This window comes from Podarcis tiliguerta, assembly GCF_965153285.1.
Source record: "Podarcis tiliguerta genome assembly, chromosome: 3".
Lineage (NCBI taxonomy): Eukaryota > Metazoa > Chordata > Lepidosauria > Squamata > Lacertidae > Podarcis > Podarcis tiliguerta.
The window spans coordinates 66,441,528-66,467,525 of NC_139536.1; the positions used below are offsets into that span (position 1 = coordinate 66,441,528).

Sequence of the window (25,998 nt, forward strand, 5' to 3'; positions counted from 1 at the left end):
GGAGTAATATTTTTTGAACTGATGGAGAAGTCCTATTCTCCAAAAACTTCTCTACTGCTGTTTCAGAAATAATTTTCAGAGTACTGTACCCACTGCAGTAGCAATTAAAAAAAGGGCTATTGTTTTCAATACACACACGTCAAGAAAACATATTTGGAAAAACACATAGCATTTGCTCTCTACGTTAGCTCTACATATGCTAATTGAGAAGGCTATATACATTTCCCTTCATGTAAACTCTGGACAGAATAGGCAGTCTTCATTTTTAAGTCCTCTTCCAAATGAAATTGAATAGCAATAAAAAATTAATGACAAAAAGAAGAGTAGGGGGCGGACCTTTGGCTCCCCAGATGTTGTTGAACTACAACTCCCATCAGCTCCAGCAAACATGGCCAATGGCCATGGATGATGGTACTATTTCAGCAACCAGGGGCAGACTTTGGTCTTTCATATTTCAGCAGTGCCCTGTGCGAGCCCAAAATTTGGAGCTCCCTGCCTCTACTCTTCCTTTCTGCTAAATTCATTACGTCATTGTTGCAACACCCTACAGTGCCTCGGCGGCCAGTGTGGCGGAATTGGCTCCACTGCCCTAAATCTGCCTCTGCAGCAATGTCTGGAGGGCCAAAGGTTCCCCATACCTGCAGTAGGGTAGTAACTAACTAGGCATGCTTACTTAAAGGAAAAATAAAAAAGTCAGTGGCAAAAGGAATACGGGAAAGTGAATGCATTCCATAATTTTGAAGGCATTGTAGGATTGGACCAAGCAAGGATGCCCTTCTCTAATTTCCTATTTAAAAAAAAAAAAAATCAAGTAGGAAGCATATTGTCCATGGGATCTGTAGGTTTACCTGCAGAGGGCACTATTTTGCAGAAACTGCACATGTGTAGAAGCGCAGTATTGACCAATCGTACTTAATTTAGCCATTAATGCTATCAAAATGATGCAGGGCTTCGAAGCTCAAGTGTACTCAATGGCATGAAGACTCTTATAATCACTTCTTGCCAGATATCACTATATGACATGGATTTCTATTTTGTCTCTTTAAAAAATGCTACTTCTTCACTGATAGACAAAAGTGTGATCTACATACCCGACGCTGTTTGTAACTCTCAAAAAGTGCTTTGTGACTCTTGAAAAGTGCTGCGTGGTTATTCAGAAATGCTATATCCAACTAGACATGTGTGTGTTGTTTGTATGTGTGTGGGATGGAGTTTCTTTTTAGACTCTGTCAATCTACATGTTAAAAGTTGGTTGATAAAAACTTGGAATATTCTAGCTTTTTTGAAATTTACTGCATTAACTGCAGGCAAGCTAGAATCAGATTTGTAAATTTCCCTAATACTTTTCAATACTCTTATTTAAACTATTTGGTTAACTGATGATGCTACTCTGGTTGTTATCCTCTCTCCAATTAGCTGTTTAAAAAATCTGATCCCCACCCCAGCCAAAATTGTAAAGGTAGAGATAATAATGGGTACCTGCCAACTGCGGACCTTCTTTAGGCAGAAATCTAGTGCATTCAGCATGGCCCTGATCCAGACGAACAATTCTGACCCATCCAGCAGTTTTAGATTTTCCATTTAAAGTGATGTTGTTCAAATTGTTCAGTAAGGTCTTTGAAGCATGTGTGATTTCCCTTACCTAAGTGAGCTTTGTATTAATTGCTGGTGTTTCTTGCTATACTATATTTGCACTAGTTTGTCATCATGCAGTGCCCTGGGTAGACTTGATTAACAACAGCTGTGCCAATAGGTACAAAGCTGAGCTAGAGGTTTGAATCAAACAAGCCTTGCTGCTGCATGAAATGCCACGGTGTGAGGAAATGGAGGGAGAGAGAGAGAGCACATTTTAAATTTTAGCCTAATCTCCACCTTAGTTGGGAAAGACAGGCTTCCTGCACAGGTGGGCAGAGGCAGCTGCAGTGCCAAATACATGCCAGGTTGGATCTGTCCGAGGGAAAGTGGGATTGGGGTGGGGCATAAGGGACTTTTGACAGTGAGGACGAATCTGCGTCAGGCAGCAGACTTTACATGCCGGTTGGAGCTGGTGGAAGAAGAATGGCCTGGGCTTGGGCCTTAGCTTGGAATTATACCAGTGTTGGAGCTAAGAGGGGCATCAGGGGGGCTTCTGCTTCCTGTGTATTTCAGAGCGGGAGGGGTGATGTGGTAGCAGTGGAATGGCTGGATTTGTGTCTGGACTGTAAGAGTTGAGGGAGTTGATGGGAGATAGGAAATGGATGGGCAGTGGATGGGCAAGGTGGCAAGGTAGAAACCCAGTGGGCACAAGGGCCCTTGATCTCATGTCTCACAGCTGATCAAGCGGAGCGGGAGTGGAGGGTGGAGCTGTTCTTCTTTGGGCCTCCATTTGAGATGCTCCGATTGAGATAGGTGGATTGGGCTGTTGCAAAAGAGGAGAGAGGCCAAAGCAGAGTGAATCCATATGGAGCTGGTGGGAGTTTGCAAGCGGAGTGAGCAGGAGGATTGCTATTGTTACTGTAATTGTTGTTAGAGTTGTTATTCTCCCACAACAGAAAGACCTAGGGTGGAGTATTGTGGACAAGCTGTCTTTGTCCAAAAAAAGGGTAGTATCCAGCAAATCAGCTGGAGCAATCCTAGCCAGTGAGGCCACAAGCCTCCAATGACAAGATTGAATCCAGGAGCACCTCCAAGCTGTGGTCCTGCTCCTTCTAGGGGTTATGCAACCCTCTTTAGGACAGGCCAACTTCCCACTTTCTGGAATTGGGAATATGGAGAGAGGGGGAGGTAGTCTCTCTTTTGAGAAACAACAGGACAGTGTTGTCTTGGTGAGAGACTCATGTGTAGACACCCCTCCCCCCCCAATTTATCTAACTTTCCCCGCTCTAGGACCCAAGGCAGTGTCTGCTGCTGCAGATATCTTGTAAGCCCCTTGAAATAATTGATAAAAGCTGGTATATAAATGTTTGAATACATTGACATATTACCCAGCTGAATGAGGGAGTGCAGTTTTATGAGGATGGGTAGAAGGGTGGGAAGCTTGGGGTCATTCTAACACCCTGCTATTTTACTGAAAGACTAGCGGGGGCTCCTCTCTGTTCTCTTCTGGGATAGCCATACACACACATTACAGAGCTGAATGATCCTCTTCAGCCGCACTACAGCTTTCCATTAATTGCTTTTGTGCACAATTCTTAGACATGACAGGAGACAAAACACAGTTTATCCAATGGACATGTCATACCTCTTGAAATCTTTGCTACCTCTTCCTCCCAGGAAAGATACACTATAATTAGAAAGCTGTTTACTCCCTCCTGGCACTGCTTATGTTTCTTGGGGGTTGCTTTTCGCAGGAAGCTGGGGGGAGCAACACTGCTCCATGCAGAGCACATGTTGTGGAACGTGCTGTGTGTGACAACCACCATTAACATGGTGCAACACAAGCTCCTCTTCATGAAAGAGAGGGGGGAGGGGGGAAGAGGACAGGGTTTCCCCTTTCTCATGCCTTCCTTTCGTATCTGCAGCCAATCCATCTTGGGATGCTAGTAAAATTAGTCTTCTCCGCCCTCAGTTTCTGCACAGGCTGCGGAAGGGAGCTTTAGCCTGGTCTTGCATGTGCGTCTTATGCTGGTTTGAAACCCTGTAAATGTAATGTAAAAAAAAAAACCTGGATGAAAACCCTCTTAAAATTAGGAAGCGAGGGCAGAAGGGGAATCTGTCAGGAGGCAATTTCTGAAGAAGCGAAACCAAGTAAAAGTTGCTGGACACCAAGTTGGCAAAGGCTGCAGTAAGGGATACTTCCAAATGAACATGGGCGGGATTGAATGGCGCATTATTATCATTACGAACATCCTGCAATGCCAAGGGTGCAAAAAAAGAACAATAATTCTGAACTGAACTGTCTTGTCTGATAAACTGAATGGGCCTCTGCTCTTCCTTCCCAGACCTCCCCTCACTTCCTTCCAAACAATGAAAACAATAGCTGAACAATAGCTGAATGTGGCTTCACTCAATAGCAGAAGGTTTCAGTTAGGCTTAACTTGGGTAGGGGCTGCTGGTTTTGCCTAAAGGCTTGTGCATGAATGTATCTGGGAGATTACCGGTATATGTGTGTGTGTATGTCAGTTCTAGAGTTTGGGTAATTTAAATTCACAAGGCATGATTCCACCACACTGTATTTCTACAAGCGGCTTTTTGAATGAGAGTCTTAGGAAATCTGCAAAGCTGTCTTGTAACTCCCTTTGGCTGCCAAATGCTAAACACAGCTTTTGTTTTTGGTGGTTAAATGTCACACAGACAATAGCTGTGCTGTGAGCACCAAGGCTCATGTGCCACCACAACAGATTATATGCCAAATGTAACAGTGTGGCTCAACACTTGCATTGTATAAGCCACGGGAAGACTGGGAGAATTTGCTCAAAAAGTGATGCTCAGTCATTAAGAAACAATTTCTTCCCCTTCTGTGGATTTAGGTAGCCAATTAACCTTGGGTTCATCTTCCCCCACATTTTCTTCAGGTTTTGTTTTTTTCAGGTTTTGGTCAGCTTGCATTTTAAACAAATGTTTGCACCTTAGTGTTTTAAAGAGCTTCACACTAATTTGGGGCAAGAGGATTCAAAATAACCAGAAGAGAGAAATAATTAAGCATTATGAATAGATCATGCAGAAGATGTATAACCTGTGTGTGCGCCCACACATGTGCAAGTTCCTCGATTCAATCCCTGGCATCTTGTAGCAGGTATAGGGAAAGACCTTTCTCTGTGATCCTGGGCACCAACAAACAGGCAGAAACAGACACAATGTTATTGTGGCATTGGAAAGAACCATTTAGTCAAACAGCCAGAAGGCTGTTTTCTGCCTAAAAGACCAACCCCCCCCCCCGCAAAGTTCATGGATAATCCTGTCTTCTAAGCATATCTCTAGTTGAAACGCTCCAGCCCATCCTGTGTTCATATCTGAGCACCTTCCATTTCCTGTATACCACTGGGACAGAGGTTCTCTTCCTCATCACACAATGTTTCCAATCTAAATAATGCTTTTCTATTGAGCCCCTAGAAATGAAGCAGAAGTAGATTTAGGACCATTAGATAAGCGATGGGGATCAGCAGTTGATTGAAAACAGCCCCACGCAGTTGTTCTATAACAAGGATGCCTTGCTCAATTCCCTCTATCCCTGCAACCCAACCATTACAGTAGAGACCTCTGGGGGATCGATAAGTCACACAAACACTGAATAGTCCTGTGTTCAAAAGTGAGGAGGAAAAAAAATGGCTTCTTTCCATATGGGCCTCCCGTCATAAGCCTCCAAGGCCTAATCGATGGTGGCCCACGGGTCCTTTCTGAGCGATAAATAAATAATATATTTCCAGGCCGAGATTTGCTGTGTTGGAAGTTTTGGTCCAGGGAGACTTTGCGCAGCTGGAGTTGTAAATGTCTGGAAATGGGTTTATAGTGCACTCAGTGCCGATTAGATCCTGGAGCGCAGTAATGAAAGTAGGTGCCATTATAGTAATAATACCCAAAAAGAAACCTCCAGTGTATTTCACAGCTGTTTTCTATTGTTCCTTATTTCAAAACCTGCAATTAATTGCATGGAAGGAAGGGGATCAAACATACAATACGTATAGAAGGGGGAAAGAGCAGGGGCCAAAGAGGGAAATTGGACTGTTGAATCAGAGTCCTTTTGCTTTAATCATTGTTTCTCCTCTTTCTGAGAAATACATGCTGTTGCCAGTGATGATGAGAGTCAGCTGTTGTGCTTTCAGTAGATCTGCGTCTCTGTTTATTGTGACCAAAATAATTTGTGTTTTAAAGGGTGAAAGCTGGTAGGGAAACTGCAAAGCGTGGAGAAATCAAGAAGCATTTTTGAAAGAAAGGGACAGCTGAGTTTTCAAACAAGCCAGTTGTTATCTTTCTGATTCCCATTGCATGAATTTGACTTAAACCTACCACTGTTTGCTACAGTTCGGCTTATGTTGCTTGATTTGTGATTTCAATCTGCAGAAACTGCAGCAAGAGGTTTTTGTTGTTGTTTGAAATACAGTGGTACCTTGGTTCCCAAACTTAATCTGTTCCAGAAGTCCGTTCCAAAACCAAAGCATTCCAACACCAAGGCACGCTTTCCCATAGAAAGTAATGCAAAACGGATTCATCCATTCCAGACTTTTAAAAATAACCCCTAAAACAGCAATGTAACATGAATTCTACTATCTAACGAGACCATTGATCCATAAAATGAAAGCAATAATCAATGTACTGTACTATAAAATAAATAAGACAGGATTGTAGATGATAAAAATAAAAATTAAATTGTTTTCTTACCTGCACTGATGATAGTCACTGTTTGGATGGGGGGCTTTTATCCATTTCCACAGTCACACAATCAATCAATCAATCAATCAATCAGTAGCTGAACTGGGTTCCACACAGTCACAAAAACAAATTAACCGAAAAAGCCTCAAAAACAAAAACGCAAAATAAATAGCAAAAACAAAAGCGCCAAACTTAATCCGTTCCGGAAGTCCGTTTGACTTCTGAAATGTTCAAAAATCAAGGCACAGCTTCTGATTGGTGCAGGCGCCCCAGAAACAATAGCCGACAGCCACATCAGATGTTCGGCTTCTGAAAAACATTTGAAAACCAGAACACTTACTTCTGGGTTTTTGGCATTTGAGAACCAAGGTATCACTGTACCTTCATAGTAGAAAGGGCTAACCTTCTGTCCAGGAATAGAGACAAATGATGTTATCAGGAAGGGATAGCCAGTTTGTGGAGCTGGCTGAAATAAAACACTTAGCGACTTCCCAGACCTGCCTCAGATCTGTTAAAAATATACCAGAGTTACAGTTAAATAATTTATTTCAAAACTCACATTTCAACAAGTGATAAGAAGTTTCACTGACTACAGTTCTCTTAGATAATAGACTATACGAGCTCCGCTCAAATAATCCTCCAAACCATGGTTATGAAAATGGGAGCCCTGCTGCAGACTAATATGCTCCCCGTTTTTCTCCTGTATGCTCGTGCAAGGAATGTTTCTTTCATTTCTGGGTTGCTCTTATTACAGCAGTGTAGGAATTGGTCTGGAGACCCAGGGATGTTTATATGTTTGGGGGAGATGGACACTCAGAAGACTCGGGAAGTTAATAGTGTATGGTTTGTCAAAATTTGATAAACACTCAGAATTACAAAGAGAGACTCCAATGTGAAACTGCTGAATAGCAATTTTCTAAGAGGTTTGATTCTATTCATTTGGGTCTATGGTTTCCCATCCCATTACACTGGGTTAATTAATGCAACATTACCAAGCTGTTTCCTATCACCTGTTACTGTTGTTGCAAAGCTTCACTGTGCTTGTTTTGCATACATTTTAGCTCTTATAGAATAGTCTCTGTAATTTTTGGGATTTAATTTCTCTCTGATCTGCTTACAATTCCTCCACCCACCCATCCCCATTGTGAATATACTGTATAGCTGCAATTGAGGATTATACTTCGTGCATCTGATGAAGTGGACTTGTCCATGAAAGCTTATGCCGTAATAGCTTAATTTTTAAGAACAACTCTTGGTTGGGAGCGGATCATAATAAACTACAGTGGCACTGTGCCCAGCCTCCTTTGAGATTAGAAGGATATGAGCACTATTTTTGGATCTTTTTAAAATCCCTGCGGTTAGCCAGAGAAACATGAAAGCAACGCTTCATGTCTCTCTTGTTTCTCTGCTTTAACAGTGATGTGGCTGGTTCCACCTTAAGTATGACTGCTGTGATGTCAACATGTACCATGTGATACCAAGGATTTGGTTCCAGTTCGCAGGTCTGACTCCAAGCAGTAACTAGAACTCAGATACAATTGACTGCCTGTCAGTTTCCTAGTCTCTCATCACATAGATAGAACCAACAGCAATTCCACTGGAATTGCAAAAGACATAAATACCAAAACCAATGTATTTGTGATATGTTTTTTAAAATTTTTTATTATCCTGGGTTTGTTTGTGTTTGTGTATGTAGGTATCTGAAAGTGTTCTTAAGCAAAAACATCACAGCCATCTGTTATGTTAAACCTCCATTTACCCTCTTTATTACTTAGCTAGCTAGCTGGAAATATTCTAGAGCTAGGCTCTATTATGATGCAATCCTTGTCATTGTCATTCTTGTTTCCTCCTTCAACTTTTTGAAATATAAGGCCATTTGAACAGCTTTAGAAGCACTTACTCTGTTATAATAAGCAATCTCCTCAGGTTATATGTCAACATTGCATTATGAGCTGACTAGTGGGAGTTGTCATTCCTGTGGTGGTACATCACGTACCCTTCTCCTCTTCCCAGGGGAGCAGGGTATTATTTTCTAGCAAGCAGAAACTGCTGCAATTCTAGGCACATTTACTTGGGAGTAGACCACATTGAACTCAGTGGGATTTTATGCATGCCATATAGGTATGCATAAAATTAGACCGCGGCTGGAATAGGTGAATTGGCAGAATTCAACCACTATTACAACGAAGAATAAGTAACAGTAGTGGATTAAGTTTTAGCTGTGACTAACCTGCCTTAATGATTTCAATAGTACATCACAACTGAGTTTTGCTGGATTATGAACAATACTGTTACGGTTTCTAATAACGCAATCCTTTACGTGTCAGCTCAGAAGTAAGCTACTCAGTTACTCAGGTGAGCTTACTTCTGAATAAACATACACAGGACATAAACATACTTCTATACATCTGCCATATATGCCAGCAAAAACATCTGAAAGGAACTTTTGCTAATAATCGTAGAACCTGCAGATTTATTTCAGCTTCATAATCTGCCAGCCATATGCAACCCTACACACACTTAGTTGGAAGTAATTCCCATTGAGCTCAGTGGGACTTACTCCTGAGTATGTGCATTGGCTTACACTCTGTACTGCTTAAGTGCACTTGGACTGCTCTCTGCTGTCAAATCAGCTTTAACAAGTAACAACCCGTTTTCATCTGAAGGTGGTTGAATAAGCAATACATAGACTTTCTAGAGATGGAAACCAGGGGAGCTCAATTTATATTAGCCTTGCCGGTATTATAATTGAGAGAGTGGGAGGAGAGAATTTCTGCAGCTTATCTCTTGGTGGTGGTTATCAGCTTGCATAGAGCCCTGTCCTTATCTTACCTGCTGAGCAGATTACTAAGTGAAGAAAGGAAAAAAGAAGGAGCAGTTCCTGCCTGATCAAATACTCCTCCCCCCCCCCTTTTTTTTTGTTCATGCAGCTAGCAGCTTGTCCCAATACAGTGGTACCTCAGTTTACGAACTTATAAACCAAAACCATTCTTAAACCGAGGCATGTTTTCCCTAATGGGGCCTCCTGCCGCCAGTGCCCTTCCACCGTTAGGCTTCCCTTCTTAGACAGAGGTAAAGTTCGCAAACTGGGACACTACTTCCAGTTTTGCGGAGTTCATAAACCGAATAGTTCATAAACAGGGCTATTCTTAAACTGAGGTACCACTGTATATGAAGTCCATAGCCAAAGATTATTGAAAACTTGATTTAAACTCTCTCCCCTTCTCTCTCTCTATATATATACTATCACACACACACACACACACAGAGAGAGAGAGAGAGAGAGAGAGAGAGAGAGAGAGTGTTTATTTGGCAATAAGGCTGACTGCAACCAGTCATAATTCACTTCCAGGTAATATGCTTAGGAGTAGTGTGTGAGAAAGAGAAGATGGATCCCTTTTAGCACTTCCAAAACATATATAGCCACCCCTTCTGTGCTATTCCAAAATCCGCATGACTGAGTACCTCAAAAAAGTTCCTCTCGGCTACTTTTAGGTCTCATAAGAATAAATATAGCAGCCATAGCAAATGGAACAGGAGACAGCAGCATGTCAATAAAGATGTAAGAAAAATAACACAGTATACCATGTAACAAACCTATCAAAACATATTAAAGTCTAGATAACTGAAGACCACTTGATGTACCTGCAATAAAACATAGAACAAACTGATAACTAGGATACTGTCCTGCTATGCTAATGAACACACATGGCATGCCCCTCACAAAATGTTTAGGGGTATGCGTACTGCTGTGTTCCCCCAGAAAAAAAGGACTGGTAATATGTAATATGAAGTATGCGCACATATTTATCTATCAAGCTAGCACTACCATTGCATTGACCCAACCAGGGGCAGCTACTAGCTCAGCACAACCAAGGACTCAGAAGCCAAGCATGAGAGGAGCCCAGGTCTAGAGGAGGAAGAAGTGTTTCCGTTAGAATGGAAGGATTAAGAAGCAGTAAAATCATGCATCTCTGCTTCCTCGGGGGGGGGGGGGTCATTGATCTATTTGATACTTGCAAGTTCTCTCAAGTGTGGCAGCTGCTTGAAAACAACTCCATGTGGCAAAATGTGTGTATAAGCTAGCTCCCCATATGGTTCTCCTTAAATCGCAGCAATGCAAAGAGCAAAAAGAGGGGTTTGTGATGTTTTAACTGATGTCCCCAGAGCTACATGCACACAAATGGCTTTGCAAATGGAACTGCTTTCAAACAAGTGTGTTTTATACGCAACAGTGAAACAATTTCACTTCTAATGCAATTTGTTCAACTGGCCATCCCAATAAAAATAGAGGCCCCTATCTTTTACACAACCTCGCTAAAAGCAGTCATGAATATTAAAAAACCCATTTTAAGTCATGATTTGCCACTCATCTACTGCTTCCTGTTCAGGTCAACTCAACGCTGGTCCTGTACATTTTCTTGGTGACCTGCAAGAAAATCAGTGCAGTTTTGTTTCCTACAGTCCAATATGCTTGATCCTGTTTCTCCTGCCTTTAATGTCTCTCTTGCAGCTGCCTGGTCCAGCAGTATCCTTGGGGACAATTCTTAACTTTAGTAAATTTCATATCAGAAGGCTTATTATTAGATCATATTTGGTTAGATGAAGAAATAGTCTGACCTGGCATAATATACCCTATTTTTCGCCCTATAGGACACACTTTTCCCCCTCCAAAAATGAAGGGGAAATGTTTATGCGTCCTATGGGGCGAATGCAGGCTTTCGCTGAAGCCTGGAGAGTGAGAGGGGTCGGTGCGCACCAACCCCTCTCGCTCTCCAGGCTTCAGGAAGCTATCCGCAAGCCTTGGGAGCTCCGCGGGAGTTCCCGTCGGGCTCCCAAGGCTTGCAGATAGCAGCCTGCATTCCGAAGCCTGGGGCGCGCTGCACAGCGCACCCTGGGCTTCGTGCAGATATCGGGCAGATATCGGGCAGCTTGGGGGACAGCGGGGAGGCGGAGCGACGCCATCCCGCTGTTCCCCGACCTGGTTTGGAGGCTGGTGCTGGGGAGAAGCGTGCTTCTCCCCACCGCCAGCCCCACAAGCTCGGAGGACAGATATCCGCAAGCCTGGGAAGACCGGCGCGACTTCCCGCCAGGCTCCCTAGGCTTGCGGATAGCAGCCTGTTCTGGGGGCTGGGTCGGGGGAAGCTCAGGCATCCCTTGCCCCAGCCCCGCGCTGGGGAGGAAATAATTCCCCCCCCTTTATTCCCCCCCCCCAAAAAAAACTAGGTGCGTCCTATGGGCCGGTGCACCCTATGGGGTGAAAAATACGGTATGTGTCTTAACATATGCAAATTAGCAGCAACTGTAAATAATCTTTTTTTCCCAGGAAAAACACCCCATTTTAGTTTATTTGCTTCAATAATGGTGCAATATATTAAGCTGGGCTTGAAGGATACAGTAATTTAGGGTTATATTCACTTTAGTGCTAAGGAGACCACTACTTCAATGCAGGTATTTCTGATTGCCTGGCAGAATTATATTCCAGCCCTGCCTCCAGGCCTGTTCAGGGAGAGCATGTGATCTCCTGACCCTCCAGAACAGATTTGGGGGAGTTGCAGTGGCACGTGGGGGGAGGAAAGGTGGTGGACCTAATGTGCTGGCAGGAGCCATGTGCTGGTTTCGAATCTGGCCCTTTGCAAGCTCTGCAAAATACATGAACTTCTAAAGCTTGAAAGGGTAGAGGCACACCTTATTTCTCCTACAATGATTTTGCAATAGGAAGCTTTGTTGTGCGGTTTCTTTGGATCGATTAGCTTAGTAGCTGAGCTATAGACACTTCACACATTTTATGCTTAACTTTGCAACAAATGTGATATTAAAAGACGGTTTCAAGCCTCCCACGAACAATGCAGTGAATTTAGAATTCCATCCACCTCCTGAGATAACTACAGACTATAATTGACATGATCATTCGCTCCAAAATAGTACAGAGCAAGATAAAAATGTATGCTAACCAAGAAACACCTGCAGTGCAGATCCAAACTTGGATCCTTTAGTTCACAATCATCTCAGAAGATCAGAGAGATTATGGAACTTTTGGCTAAATTAAACTTTTTCAAGAATGACAACATCCAGTTACCATTTTAATTTTTTTACTGAAAATACTGAAAATGCAGTATCTGACTCTGCTTCACTTGCTTAGGCCTACCTGACTGTTATTTCTGCCGTTCTTACCCATCCTTACCTCCTGATACAAGAGCTGCCCACTTCCTTGGCTTTATGTCTACAGGCTGGAATTGACTTATTTATTACATTTTGTTTAAGTTTTTAACCCACTGCTTATCCAATAATTCAAGAAAGATATAAACATATGAAAGCAATGTAGAAATACAGCGTAACACAGCCATTTAAAAGACAGCTATTAAATCCTCTGCTCACTCCAAATAGTTTGCTTAAACAAAAAGTTTTGCATCCTGAAGTAGATCAAGAGTAAGTGCAGCAGACCCGGGGGGGGGGGGGGAGGGATTATGTTATGTCCTTGAACATATCTATTCTCTATTCACTTCCATTACTTTTCAATATTTTGATCTTGTGAAGAACTGTAAAGCATATTTCTAATAATTTTTTGTTGTTGTTTTCCAGTTAGATTTATTGTGTGTGGCTTAAGAAACAGGAGATAATGAAGCCTCGGTTCTATAACCATGGCATGACTGTATTTTAAATTAACATACCATGGGGTAAATTTAATTTCTGCTCACAATCAAGGATAATACATAATTAAGAATTTTGTGTTTGTGTCAATGGCGTGAACTGTTCCCTCTGCTCAGTCAAATCCAGAGTGCAGCAAAGCATACAGAATTCTATAATTTTGCTTTTCTGGGTCAGTTGCCTTCCATTGGTTCTATCCCAATTAAACTTGTCTAGGGACTGATACGCTTGCTGCTATTCAGTTTGTTTATTCTGCAGTTGCTTTAAGACGACTGCAGGATTTAAAAATGGAATTTCAAACTATAAATGTTGCACACTGTTTACCAAGAGTGTGCATCAGACTTGCAGAGGCTGTAACTCAATGCAGTGTTTATCAGACACTTGTGAAACAGAAGAGAATGACAAATCAAGATAAGGGCCAATTTCTATAATGCCATTTGCCAACAATGGAATTTCAAAGGGAAACTCTATTGTGAAATTATTGAATTAGAACTTATCAAGATGTTTATGTTTAGTCTTGAATCAAGAGAATGATTTCCTGTCCCATTACAGATATCATATGATTATATTATCATCAGTTACTATTGTAGGTAATGGTCACTTTTTAAGCCTCTCACAGACTTGCTTTTTCCATTTAACTACCATTTTACTGAAGTTTACAGCTTCTTCCTTTACACACACACACACACACACACACACACATATACTCGCGTGCGCCAGTCAACTGATGAAAATTCACCGTATCAGAATAAATCTGCAACTTTAAAAAAGTAATACATTATGTTGTTTTCACTGCTACAGATTCAAATGCCACCTTTCAGTAAGTTATGGATCCTTTTTGGACATAACAGTAAACTATGGTTCAGCATTAAATGCACAAGCAGCAACTGGAAGCATTTGCTTCTAAATTGTTATATACAAACTAGGGTGAACTCTGGTTAGTCTGTTTTGTTAATAAGGTAGCTCATAAACCAGTTTGATTCTGAGTTGTTTGAACAAATCATAGTTTAAATTAGCTGAAAATATTTACTGAGTTTAGACATAGTGAAGAACTCTGTATAGTTGAAATATGAAAGCTTTCAATCTGTTTATTATAGTCAAGCTAGGGAATGAAAGGTGAGGGGGGATTGTGTAACTCTGAAGCTTATTGCTGCTTATGCACATAGCAGCTAGTGATGCTATATTTTCCAATAGTGCACCCTTGTCTAGAACACCTGAAGATGCACAAGATGCACAAAATGTATCAAGGCATATACTCTTGTACTCAAGATACACAAAATGCAAATAAACCTGCAATGTTATGTCTGAAAATGGTATTTTTACGCTTACACCAAGTGGGCAGGAACTGAGTCTTACACAACTGATGTTTTTGTTTCTTATAGATTTTGTAAGAATACTCCTTTTCTGTCTTGAATGATAGCTTGTTAATAAAAATATGTCTCAGACTTAACATGCTTAAGAAAAAAAACCACCATAAGCTGACAATATGAGAGTGATTAATTGTCATTGCATCATATCATATTATACCACACGATTTCAGCAGTTGGTCTCTCAAGTTCAACATAATCATGCTTCTATATGGTGTGTATTCAGAACACAGAAATCCACAGTAGTAAATGTAGCTTGTACTTTACAAATTATATATGTCTGCAAGTGTGCTGGTGATTAATAGGTTGACTAACTTTTTTTGAGAGAGGTGTATATCTAGTATATATCAATGTTCCTGCTTTGGGCAAATACCAAACTTTGTATGTATCTAGACAGGTCCTAGCATAATCTAGAAACCATATATACCGTCTTATATTTGGTGCACTGATCTCTATTAATATGTTTACGAATCCAAAAGAGGTTAAAATTGAGTTAAAGTCCTGAGACAAAGATGAAAAACAAGTAGAAACTAGTTGTATAAGGACAGCTTTACTTGTAATTTGCAGAAAAGACAAACTGTGTGGTAAGGGAGCCTATCTATGAGGGAAGCAGGGGTGGACTTTGGTCTTTCGAATTTCAGTGGCGCCCTGTGAGAGGCCAAAATTTGGTGCCCCCCTGCCTCTTGCCTTCCATTCTGCATGTGTACTATGTCATAGATGTGATGTTGTGTGGTGACCCCCTCAGCTTGGCGCCCAGTGTGAGGAAACCAGTTGTGTTGCCCTAAATCCACCTCTGTGGGAAGCCATTTGTGGCCTGATTCTCATATTATCCTTGTGACTAGTGCTTTCTTTCTGGAAAAAAGGTGGGGGACGCAACACAAAGTTAGTTTATTGCGGGCCCAGTCGCAGTGCCACACACCCACCCCAGGCAGTTGTTAAATGTAAGATGTAATTAATCAACTCAAGCAGACCATGACTGGATTAGAAATGACCACATTTGATTACAGATATAGGTGGATTTTTGGCTCAATTCCAGCCCCGACAACCCCCCCCCCCCAATTATTTGATCACATTGGGCAGGGATAGCCTTCATGGGCAGGGATAGCCTTATCATGCCCTGTGTAAAATATCTCCAATAGGGTTTAGTCCAGTGTTAACCAAACCAGAAAGATTACTTCTTCCCTTTTACCCATTGTGGTTGAACTAGCTCAACTCAACCACCAGTGTGTTATTGTACTCAAAACTGCCTTCTGAGTGGGACCACGCTATCGTTACAAAGTTCACCGTTGGTGACCACGCTATCAAGCCCCCCCCCCCCCGTGTATATATATATATATATATGCAGGTTTTGGTGTCCTCGGGTGTCTTCCCGTGTAAAAGTTGGGGTGTCTAGGCGACGTTTCGACGAGGTCTCACTCGTCATCTTCAGGCTGGTGCTTTCGGCTTCTTGTTACTGGAACAGAGCAGGATCTCAGTGTTTGAGTTCCTATAAATACTGTTGAGGAGGTGTGGTGTATAGCCTCCAATGTTCTGGGCAGAGAGGAGGTTCCCAGGCTAGTGTGCCTTTTCTTCTTTTGTTCCTTAATTACTTGAGGGATATCTTGAGTGATTTCTTGAGTGATTTCCTGAATCCCACTTAGGTGGGTCATTAGGTGTGGATTAGTTGCTAAAGCCTTCGTGTCTTGAACTCTTGAACTTTGTGAAGAGTTTTTCTGAGAAGATGGCTGTACTGCACTTGGTTGTGCTCTGGCTTGGCTTCGTGTATAGGGGCGAGCTGTGGTTTTGTGGCCTGTGCCAGCCAAATCTGTGTAGGGATTGCAGGGGGGTGCAGCATCCGGAGGTGCCACCCTGGTTTGGCTACTGGATGGTGTCTGTAATTTATCTGTGGAGAGGGTCTGGGTTTGGGTCTGGTGTGGTTGATTGGTGATGGCGTTCTGTGTGCCTCTGGATCTGGTGTCAGATTTTGTGGGGAGGGCTAATTTCCAGATGTCTGGCAAGCGGGATGTGTCGTCACGCTTGTTCATGTTGTGAGGGTGTTTCTCTATCTCGATGGCTTCCATGATTATTCTCTTGTGGTGATGTTCCATGTTAAAGAGCAATTTGGAATCTGCAAAATTAATTTCGTGTCCTGTTTCTTTCATGTGTTGGAAAAGAGAGGAAGTTTTTTCTTCTTTTTTGACGGCATTCTTGTGTTCTGCGATACGTGCATTTATTCGTCTGTTTGTTTGTCCAATGTACGTGGCTGGGCAGACTTTGCAGGGTATTTCATAGACCCCTTGGTTTTCCAACTGAATTTTATCCTTGGGGTTTCTGAGGATATTGGCTATTTTTTGGTTGGTGCAAAGTACCAAAGTACCCATTAATGAAGCCTTGACAGCCATCCAAAACAAATACAATCCCCCCGAATACATCTTGGACCTGACCAACCACTGCCTAACCAACACGTACTTCATCCACAATGGACAAAGATACAAACAGATAGAAGGAGCACCTATGGGATCACCCCTCTCACCGGTCATCGCTAACCTGTACATGGAACACTTCGAAACCAATGCTTTAGACAAGTCAGAACACAAACCCAAACTTTGGCTCAGATATGTTGACGACACCTTTGTAATTTGGCCACACGGGAAGGAAAAACTGGATAGCTTCCTCACACATCTCAACAGCCTACACCCCAAAATACAATTCACTATGGAAATAGAAGCCAACAACCAACTTCCCTTCCTTGACGTCCTAATCTACAAAAAACCTGATGGCTCCCTAGGACACACTATCTACCGGAAAAAAACACACACCAACCGCTACTTACATGCACAATCACACCACCACCCTGCACAAATAAACTCCGTAGCCAAGACTCTCATCTCCAGAACCAAACGCCTGGCTGACGAAGACCACTTGACAACTGAGTTACAGAATCTCTCAAATGTGTTAATTGCCAATGGATACCAGCAAAACAGGGTTACGAAGCTAATCCAAAAAGAAACACCCCCCAAAAACCAAGACACAGAAGAAAACAATGGCATAGCCCTCCTTCCTTATATCAAGGGCACTACAGATAAAATTAGCAAAATCCTCCATAAACACAATATCAAAACAGCCTTTTGCACCAACCAAAAAATAGCCAATATCCTCAGAAACCCCAAGGATAAAATTCAGTTGGAAAACCAAGGGGTCTATGAAATACCCTGCAAAGTCTGCCCAGCCACGTACATTGGACAAACAAACAGACGAATAAATGCACGTATCGCAGAACACAAGAATGCCGTCAAAAAAGAAGAAAAAACTTCCTCTCTTTTCCAACACATGAAAGAAACAGGACACGAAATTAATTTTGCAGATTCCAAATTGCTCTTTAACATGGAACATCACCACAAGAGAATAATCATGGAAGCCATCGAGATAGAGAAACACCCTCACAACATGAACAAGCGTGACGACACATCCCGCTTGCCAGACATCTGGAAATTAGCCCTCCCCACAAAATCTGACACCAGATCCAGAGGCACACAGAACGCCATCACCAATCAACCACACCAGACCCAAACCCAGACCCTCTCCACAGATAAATTACAGACACCATCCAGTAGCCAAACCAGGGTGGCACCTCCGGATGCTGCACCCCCCTGCAATCCCTACACAGATTTGGCTGGCACAGGCCACAAAACCACAGCTCGCCCCTATACACGAAGCCAAGCCAGAGCACAACCAAGTGCAGTACAGCCATCTTCTCAGAAAAACTCTTCACAAAGTTCAAGAGTTCAAGACACGAAGGCTTTAGCAACTAATCCACACCTAATGACCCACCTAAGTGGGATTCAGGAAATCACTCAAGAAATCACTCAAGATATCCCTCAAGTAATTAAGGAACAAAAGAAGAAAAGGCACACTAGCCTGGGAACCTCCTCTCTGCCCAGAACATTGGAGGCTATACACCACACCTCCTCAACAGTATTTATAGGAACTCAAACACTGAGATCCTGCTCTGTTCCAGTAACAAGAAGCCGAAAGCACCAGCCTGAAGATGACGAGTGAGACCTCGTCGAAACGTCGCCTAGACACCCCAACTTTTACACGGGAAGACACCCGAGGACACCAAAACCTGCATTCCTGTACCCGTGAAAATCTACGAAAGCATATATATATATATATATATATATATATATATATATATATATATATATGGAGAAGCTGCCAAAGTGTTGACCTGGAACTTGTTTTCTGTCTCTCCTCCTAATGGTGTCAGACGCACGTGGTCCGGCCCTCTGCACGTGCTCAGGGGCCCTTTCGCATGTGTTCCCGGATCCACGTTCCCGGGCTGCCTCCTGCTACTTTCCAAGAAACAGTCCTCTCCCCTCCCTCTCCTTTTCCTCCTCTCCCGCTTCTCCAGTTACCCCTGGCGGGCTCCGTGCTGCCTGCCGCCCCCTCCCGCTTCTGCTGCCAACTCCCCTCTCTTCAGAGAGTAGCGGCAGCATCTGCTGAGTTCCCGCCTCTGTCCCCGCCCGGCACCGAGCAGCAGCAGCAGCAGGAGGAGGCGGAGGAAGAAAAGAGACGGGAAGCTGCAGTGTGTGGGCAGCAACAGCAGCAAGCAGCAGCAGCGAAGGAAGGAGGCGAGTTTTGTCCTTTCCTCTGCTAGTCCTGCGAAGGAACTGGCCGGCAGCAACCATGGCCTCGGGTCCTCGCAGGCCAGAGTCGGGCTGCCAAGCGCGAAGGGCAGGAGCAGCGGCGGCGGCGGGCCGGCAATGAGCGACCAGCAGCAGCTGCCCCTTCCAGCCTCTGCCGTCCAGGCCGCGCGCGGGCGCGGGTCTCCGTGCGGACCCCCGGAGCTTCTCCTCCTCGACGGCCCTCTCTCCGCCCGCGGAGGCCCCGCCATGTGGGGGAGGCTCCTCTCCGAGTTCGGCCAAAACGGCGACTACAGAGCAGGTAGCGTCCGGGGTGCGGGTGGGGGGAGGCCGGCCCCATCTCTTCGGGCAGCAAACGTGTGAACGCGAACCGGGTTTGGGTTGTGTAGCGCCCAGCCTCCACAAAGCGTGTCCCTCTCTCTCTCTCCCCGCCCCACTCGCTTGTTTCAGTTTCCAGGCCAGATTTCTCCCCTCGGTTTTGGCGCTCTCGGTGAGGGTCTCTTCTCTCCTCAGTTTGTGCCTGGCTTCTTCCCCTTTCCCTACAGTTGCTTCAGATGTTCGTTAACGCGCGTCGCCATCTGGTTTCGTGATTTGCGAGGAGGAGAAGGGGCGGGTGTCGGGCAGTGTTGCGGGGAGAGGAGCGGAGGAAGAAGAAGAAGGTCACTGCAACAAATCCGCCCGCCCGGCGATGCAGATTGCAGCCCAGCCTGGGTGGGAAAGGAAGCGGGGCGCCGCCGCCGCTTCAGGGAGCCATTAAAGCCGGGGAAAGCAATGCAATTAGTTACTACGCGGCTATATTTAGCGCTTTCTCCGCTAATCACCCTTAAACCTGGCAGGATTGGTGAACGCGGCTTAATCCAAAGAGGAAAAGAAAAGCAACCCCCTGCGGGAAACAAACTAAACAAAATCACCACACTTGCTTTTCTCTTTGGAAGTTCCCAGATACGGGTGGGGGGTTGGGGAGAAGACCCTAGTGCTGCCCGGTTTTGCACATGGCCCTGGAATAAATAAGTGTGTGCTTGTCTCGTCTCCCAGTCATGGAGCCCAGTTTCCTCAGAAAGACACTGTATGCTCTGCTTCCGGGAAGTAGTGATAACTCAGGGTTAGGGCTTTATTTTGGAAGGAAAGCTTTAAAGCTCAGTAGTGCTGTTAAAACCGGATACATCTCTGTCGAGACTTCTAGTGTGATGCTATTGAAATGGGTAGGTTAAAACGGGTGGAATTCAGTTGGGCCTGTGTAGCTAGCATGTCCTTGATAAATTAATTAAGCCATACAGTTATCTCTATAATTAAACCATGCAAGATAGGATTAGGTTGAATATTCTTGCACTGATGGCCCCAAACTAGGTAGTGTTTTAGTCATCAGCTCCTGTTACTGATACTGAATAGTTCTCTTGCAGTGCCTGAGAACAAACTGTACTTGTCTGCACAGCACTTTAGAATAAATTACCATTCTTTGGTAACACTATGAATTACTGAACTGTTTGTTACATGTGAGGAGTGGCTTATAGCTTTAAGTTGTCAGCTGTTCTCTGGGTGAACTATTAAATAGACTCTGCAGATTCTGTTGTTTATTGTGCATACCATTCATTTGCTAACTTTTTAATTAATGATCAGGGCTTGCTGTACATAATTTCCTATTCCTTAATCCAACCAGAAATTGAAGCAATAAATTAAATTTGGCAGTTCCAGAAACAAAATCCAGAATTTGTGACTGGTTTACTAAAATAATTGTATATGACTCAAGTATGAACCAACCCTGTTGGTTCGCTAGAAGATATCTCTACTTTATTCTCCTAGTCTAGGATAAACACAGCACTGATCCCCCCCCTCCCCCGGCACTGTTGGTACAAGACTTATAGCTGCCTATTCAGTTCTGTATATATTCCATTTGCTGTAAAGTGAAAGGAAAATAGGAATCTACCTTCTAGCATGTCAGTGCTTTAGCCCATCTTGCTCATTATTGTTGACACTAACTGGCAAGGCTGGGCTCTCCAGGGTTTTAGACAGGGGTCTTTGCCAATCATGTTTGGAGATGCCAGTGACTGAACCTGATACCTTTTGCCTGTAATGAAGGTGCTTTACTACTGAGCTTGAGGGCATTTTTTAAATTTTTACAATTAGCTATTTATTTGCATCACACACACATTTGCAAAGTATGCTTAGCTTTTTAAATATTGTTTGCTTGCACTGTACCCATAATAAAATGAAGCAATAGTATGTGCTTTAAAGAATAGGGTTGTAATATCTAAAAAGAACGCACCTGCCATACTGTAAGTATTTTTTATGGCTTTTCACGTGTTATACAGTATTACTGAGGAGAGTGGGTGAGAGGTGAACCCACTGTCCAAAAACAACAAGAGTTACCCATTTCTATAAGAAAATACATAGAAAAACAAGTGGGGAAAATAAACAACTTCCAAGTCTTTCAGAACAACCAGCAGATCTTCCTGAAAGTAAAAGGATAGAAGCTTGTGAGAAATGCACACATGTGATTAAGAATTGACAGGTGCTTCCCAGCACGTTATACTGTTACATCAATATGTTTGTATACTTAGTTTGCTAGGCTAATACAGAAGTGAATAATAAAATAGATTGATTTAAAAGAATGTTGCTGGTTATAATAGTATCCTGCTGCTGGACAAAATGTGACACCCTTATTGTCAAACCTGGAAATCTTCGTACCATTATGTTTTTTCATTTCAGTTTAGTATGTTTACTAAAATCTATACCATCCACTTGAAGCAGTGATTATGCCTGCCAAGTGCTAGAATATTAGGGCTGCTTTTGAGTGTACCATTATTGACTTTGATACTGTAGTTTGATTGGTTGAAGCCTCTGAATGGAACCATTATCTGACCCAATATGAGATTAGTTCTGATTGCACAATAGCTTGGTAATAAGTCATATCCATAGTGAATATTTTTTATTGTTCTTGTGGTTAATAATTCCTCGCAAGAACACTATAATTATTCATTATTCAGTATTTTTATCAGGACAGTTGGGTTGCAAACATAAATGTGAATTCTAATTATTTAAATAAATCATGTGCAAAGTTCCATAGAAAACATTGATTAATTGATAGCTCTAATCCAGCAAGAGGTTTCATTTCAGGTTACTCTTTGCATGAATAAGAGGCTGTTTTGGGATGCAGAATCCCCCTCACTCATAATGACTTTGTACAGAAACTTTATAAGAAGACCACAGAGTATTGCACTTGTTTATCTGAATGTGTAGGTGATCAAGAATAAATATTTTAAACACCTGTTTCAGGTGTGGCACTTGTGAAGATAAGATTGATAATAATAATAAGCTATTTATGGACCCAAACATTCATATTGCTTCATTTTATATCTATCTATCTGTCTATCTATTATGGGACTATCCTCAATAAAACAAAATGACTGAGCTCTGTGAAGCATTATATAATTAATTGAGGCAAAGAGCATTCATGGGTAATTTCAGACCCAGGTGGTGTTTTTGTTTTTTGTTTGTAGGATAGCTAGTAGTTGTTAACCAAATTCCGAAGGAGATTCAGATGTCTGTTTTTGAGGCTGAATGGCTTCTTTTGCTGAGACTTCTCTTTTTCCTAGCATCTGAAACCTTCGTGTTTGGTTACTTAGAAAATGTAGTCCAGAACATGCATTGTTCATACAATTTGTGCATGGCATGTGGTTGCATAGCACTCACTAGTACCACTGGATGTTACTAAATAATAATGAATGACACAACCCCTTCCTGCTTGTGCTATTTTGTGATATTTCAAAACAAACTTCATTAAATCTGTCTTCTCTAGAGCAATATGCAGTTCTTTTAAAAAATAAAAAAGTGGTAAACATGAGCAGCCCTCTTGCCCCACAGTAATGTCCCGCATGGTGTAGTAGTGGTTACGAATGGTAGACTTGTAATCTGGTGAACCAGGTCCACTTCCCCGCTCATCCACATGCAGCTGCTGGGTGACCTTGGGTTAGTCACACTTCTCTGAAGTCTTTCAGCCTCACTCACCTCACAGAGTGTTTGTTGTGGGGGAGGAAGGGAAAGGAGATTGTTAGCCACTTTGAGACTCTTTAAAAGTGAAAGGCAGGATATCAAATCCAAACTCTTCTTTTTCTTTTTGTGATCCTTGTAATGGATGTATTATTATTATTATTATTATTATTAATAATAATAATAATAATGATAGAATACTCCATGGTCTCTTTCTCACTCCAACACAAATTCCAAATGGCATTTGGTTTTGTGAAGACAAACCAAAAATCCTGATGTCCAGGCAGTCTCCTCACAACAAGGCTGGACTGCTGATTAGTGTTTTGTTTTTACTTTTACATTTATAGCCTACATTTTCTCCAGGCGCTCAGTGAGTTCCCCTCTACCATGCAAGTCATGTGGTGTGTGAAGTAAGAGCTGTTCTTCACAATGGCATTAGAGAAAGTGCCACATATCTGTGGCATGTAAATTGGTGTGCAGCCCCATGGGTGTATGAATAGAGTCCAACGTCTGAGTGTAAGGAGACCATAAAGTCAAGCTTTGATGTGCATAGCAAGGAGGCCTCAAATAAAAATACCCCGCAAAGTAGCATTCCCCAGAATGGCACCCCACCCCCAATCAGGCGTAGGCAAACTCCAGCCCTCTGGACTACAATGGGACTATAATCCCCATCATCCCTGACCACTGGTCCTGTTAGCTAGGGATGATGGGAATTATAGTCCCATTGTAGTCTGGAGGACCGGAGTTTGCCCATGCCTGCCCTAGATATTGCTGGGCTGCAACTCTCATCATCCCTGACCATTGGCCATGCTGGTGCAGTTATTGGGATTTTTATTCCAAAATATTGGGAGGGCAACGTCAGGGAAAGCTACTGCAAAGCAATTAATACCTGAATATGCACAGTGCAACAATTGTAGCATGTTTGATAATTTAGAAAATGCAGCCAAGTACTATACATTTTTTGTGCTTTTTGGCTTTCAAAACTTTAGCAGGGAATCTTGAAGAAAGGCCATACTTTAGTAGTGGAGCTTTGCTTTGCACATATTCAGTCCCTGGCCTCTTCAGGTATTCCTGTGAATGTCCCCAGTCTGAAACTTCAGAGAGCAGCTATTAGTTAATATAGACCACATTGATCTATATTGACAATTCATCTGACTCAGTATAAGGCATCTTACTTTGATTCCAAGCTGGATAATTAATAGTAGAGTGATATTTTGTTCCTTGATCCACTAACTAACTTGAAGGCAAGCTTTAGGCTGTTATAGTTATTTCTTGTCTAATAATAATTTCCTGAGACAGGGTCTTCTTAATATAGGACAAATCTGTTGACAATATCTGTGTTTCCCTGAGCAAGGTAGGTTTTCTTGCTAAATGTTAGCCTCAGGTGGTATGAGAGTGATCAGCCTCACAGGCAATGTCACAATTGAATTTTAAACCAGTGTGAGATCACAATCTTATTATGAGCTTTGAGGGGGGTCTCCTGAATTGGTTGGTTTTGTTAAAACATGAAACAAATGTTGAATTCATACTATAGGTGAAGAACCGGCTAGGATAACCTAAGCTCTCTTTGCCTTTTAGGTGTGGGATGGGTTGGGGTGGGGAGGGGAGAAAGATCAAGTAGTTTTATATCTGTTTGGATATAAACAGTAATTGGAGCCCTGAAGATGAGAACGCAATGGTGGTACTTGCCTCCAAGAATGCGGGTGTGTCCTTGAAAGGGGAAGTAATGGTGAGTTTCTGAATTGTCTGTGTAGTGGCACTGGCATGCCTAGAGCCTTCCGGGATGAACTCAGTAGGCTGTACTGCCTTTTCTCTCTTTTTGGTTTGTGTGACCTTGATTTTCAATGCTTATATAGCACCTCTGCCTTTTGTTAGCATCTCCCTTCCTGTTCTTCCTATATCTTACCTTCCTATTTGTTTCACTTCCATTGTAATATGGGGTTGCTGTAACGTCCCTTTGTGAGATGGCTTTTCTGCCTTTACATTTGACCTTTTTAATTTCTTTTGGGGCTTGTGCTTTCGGGCATGCTGTAACAAATATGCATGGGTGCGCAATTGGATAATGAACAAGCAAGAGAGAAAATAAATCTCACAACAGATGGAGGCTCACGTGAAGCACCACCTTTTGTACCAAGGAATAGCATAAAGGGAATGAACAAGAATACAGCTGGCTCTATTCTCACCTAACTGTTATAATTAATGGGTGGTTTCTGAAGTTTATGTGAAATTGCAATCTTCACTCAGTTGGTTATGTTACAGTAAGGAGCAGATGAAGAGATTTCATAATCCATAATCCAGAACTATAAAAAAGGTAAACAAGCATTCTTAAAATGTTTATTGCAAATTAAAATCAGGATTGTTATGAAATAGTAATGAATGAAGAGGACATTCATTATGCAATGTGAACCAACAAAGACTATGCTCTTCCCATTTGCATGCCACTTATTTGGCAATGGAAGTTACTCTTAAGAGTCTAGCAGAGTAAGCATTTATTTATGTATACTCATTGATAATATTAAGGTTAGGATACACATTTTTTCATATTCTGTGCACAGTAGCAAACCAGTTGAGCAGATGAGAAATCTCTGCAATTGCTTGAGAGTCCTGAAGATCCTGAAATGGTTTAATGTGTGTGGCAGATGTCTTAGCAGCTATTGTTGAAGAAAAACCCATTTGTTGCTGATAAGCTATAATAGGAGGAAGGCTGCTTCTACACTTGTCTCCAGTATCAACTGTTCTGCCTCTTCCACATAACTTTAGAATCCTATCTTTGGTTTGTAACCTGAGTTTCAGGAGCTTACAAGCTATTTGTTAATTCCAGTGCTATCCTTTACTGTACAACTTTACAAATGAAAACATTTTCATTCTTATATTCCGTGTTCTGAAAACTTATGTGAGCAACTAAGTCCCACTCTAAAAGCTTCTGCTCCTCTTTTGCACAGTTTGTTTAAGCTCAGTTGTAGGCAATGTGAACTTTTCCCATATAATTGTGACTGTGATTGGGGTGCTGCTGTGTGTACTGTCTTGTTGTTGCTTAGTTTTTGAACAAGTGAAGCTTCATTGCTCAGAAACAAAAATAAAAA

General features: G+C 42.4%; 1 protein-coding gene across 6 annotated transcripts in view; it reads left to right on the forward strand.

Annotated features, from left to right (window-relative positions):
- Positions 1-18,699: 18,699 nt before the first annotated feature.
- CEP85L (centrosomal protein 85L) overlaps positions 18,700-25,998 on the forward strand; it is a gene marked incomplete at its 5' end in the record, with an annotated part of 98,483 nt that continues 91,184 nt past the window's right edge. The window contains one exon of one of the 6 annotated variants that reach the window (XM_083435201.1): positions 18,700-19,229. In XM_083435201.1, coding sequence (XP_083291327.1) covers positions 19,049-19,229 — 181 coding nt within the window. Of the gene's footprint in view, positions 19,230-24,411; positions 24,645-25,998 lie in introns of those variants that run through there. The other 5 variants (XM_083435204.1, XM_083435202.1, XM_083435206.1 and 2 more) reach the window with 5 other exon arrangements.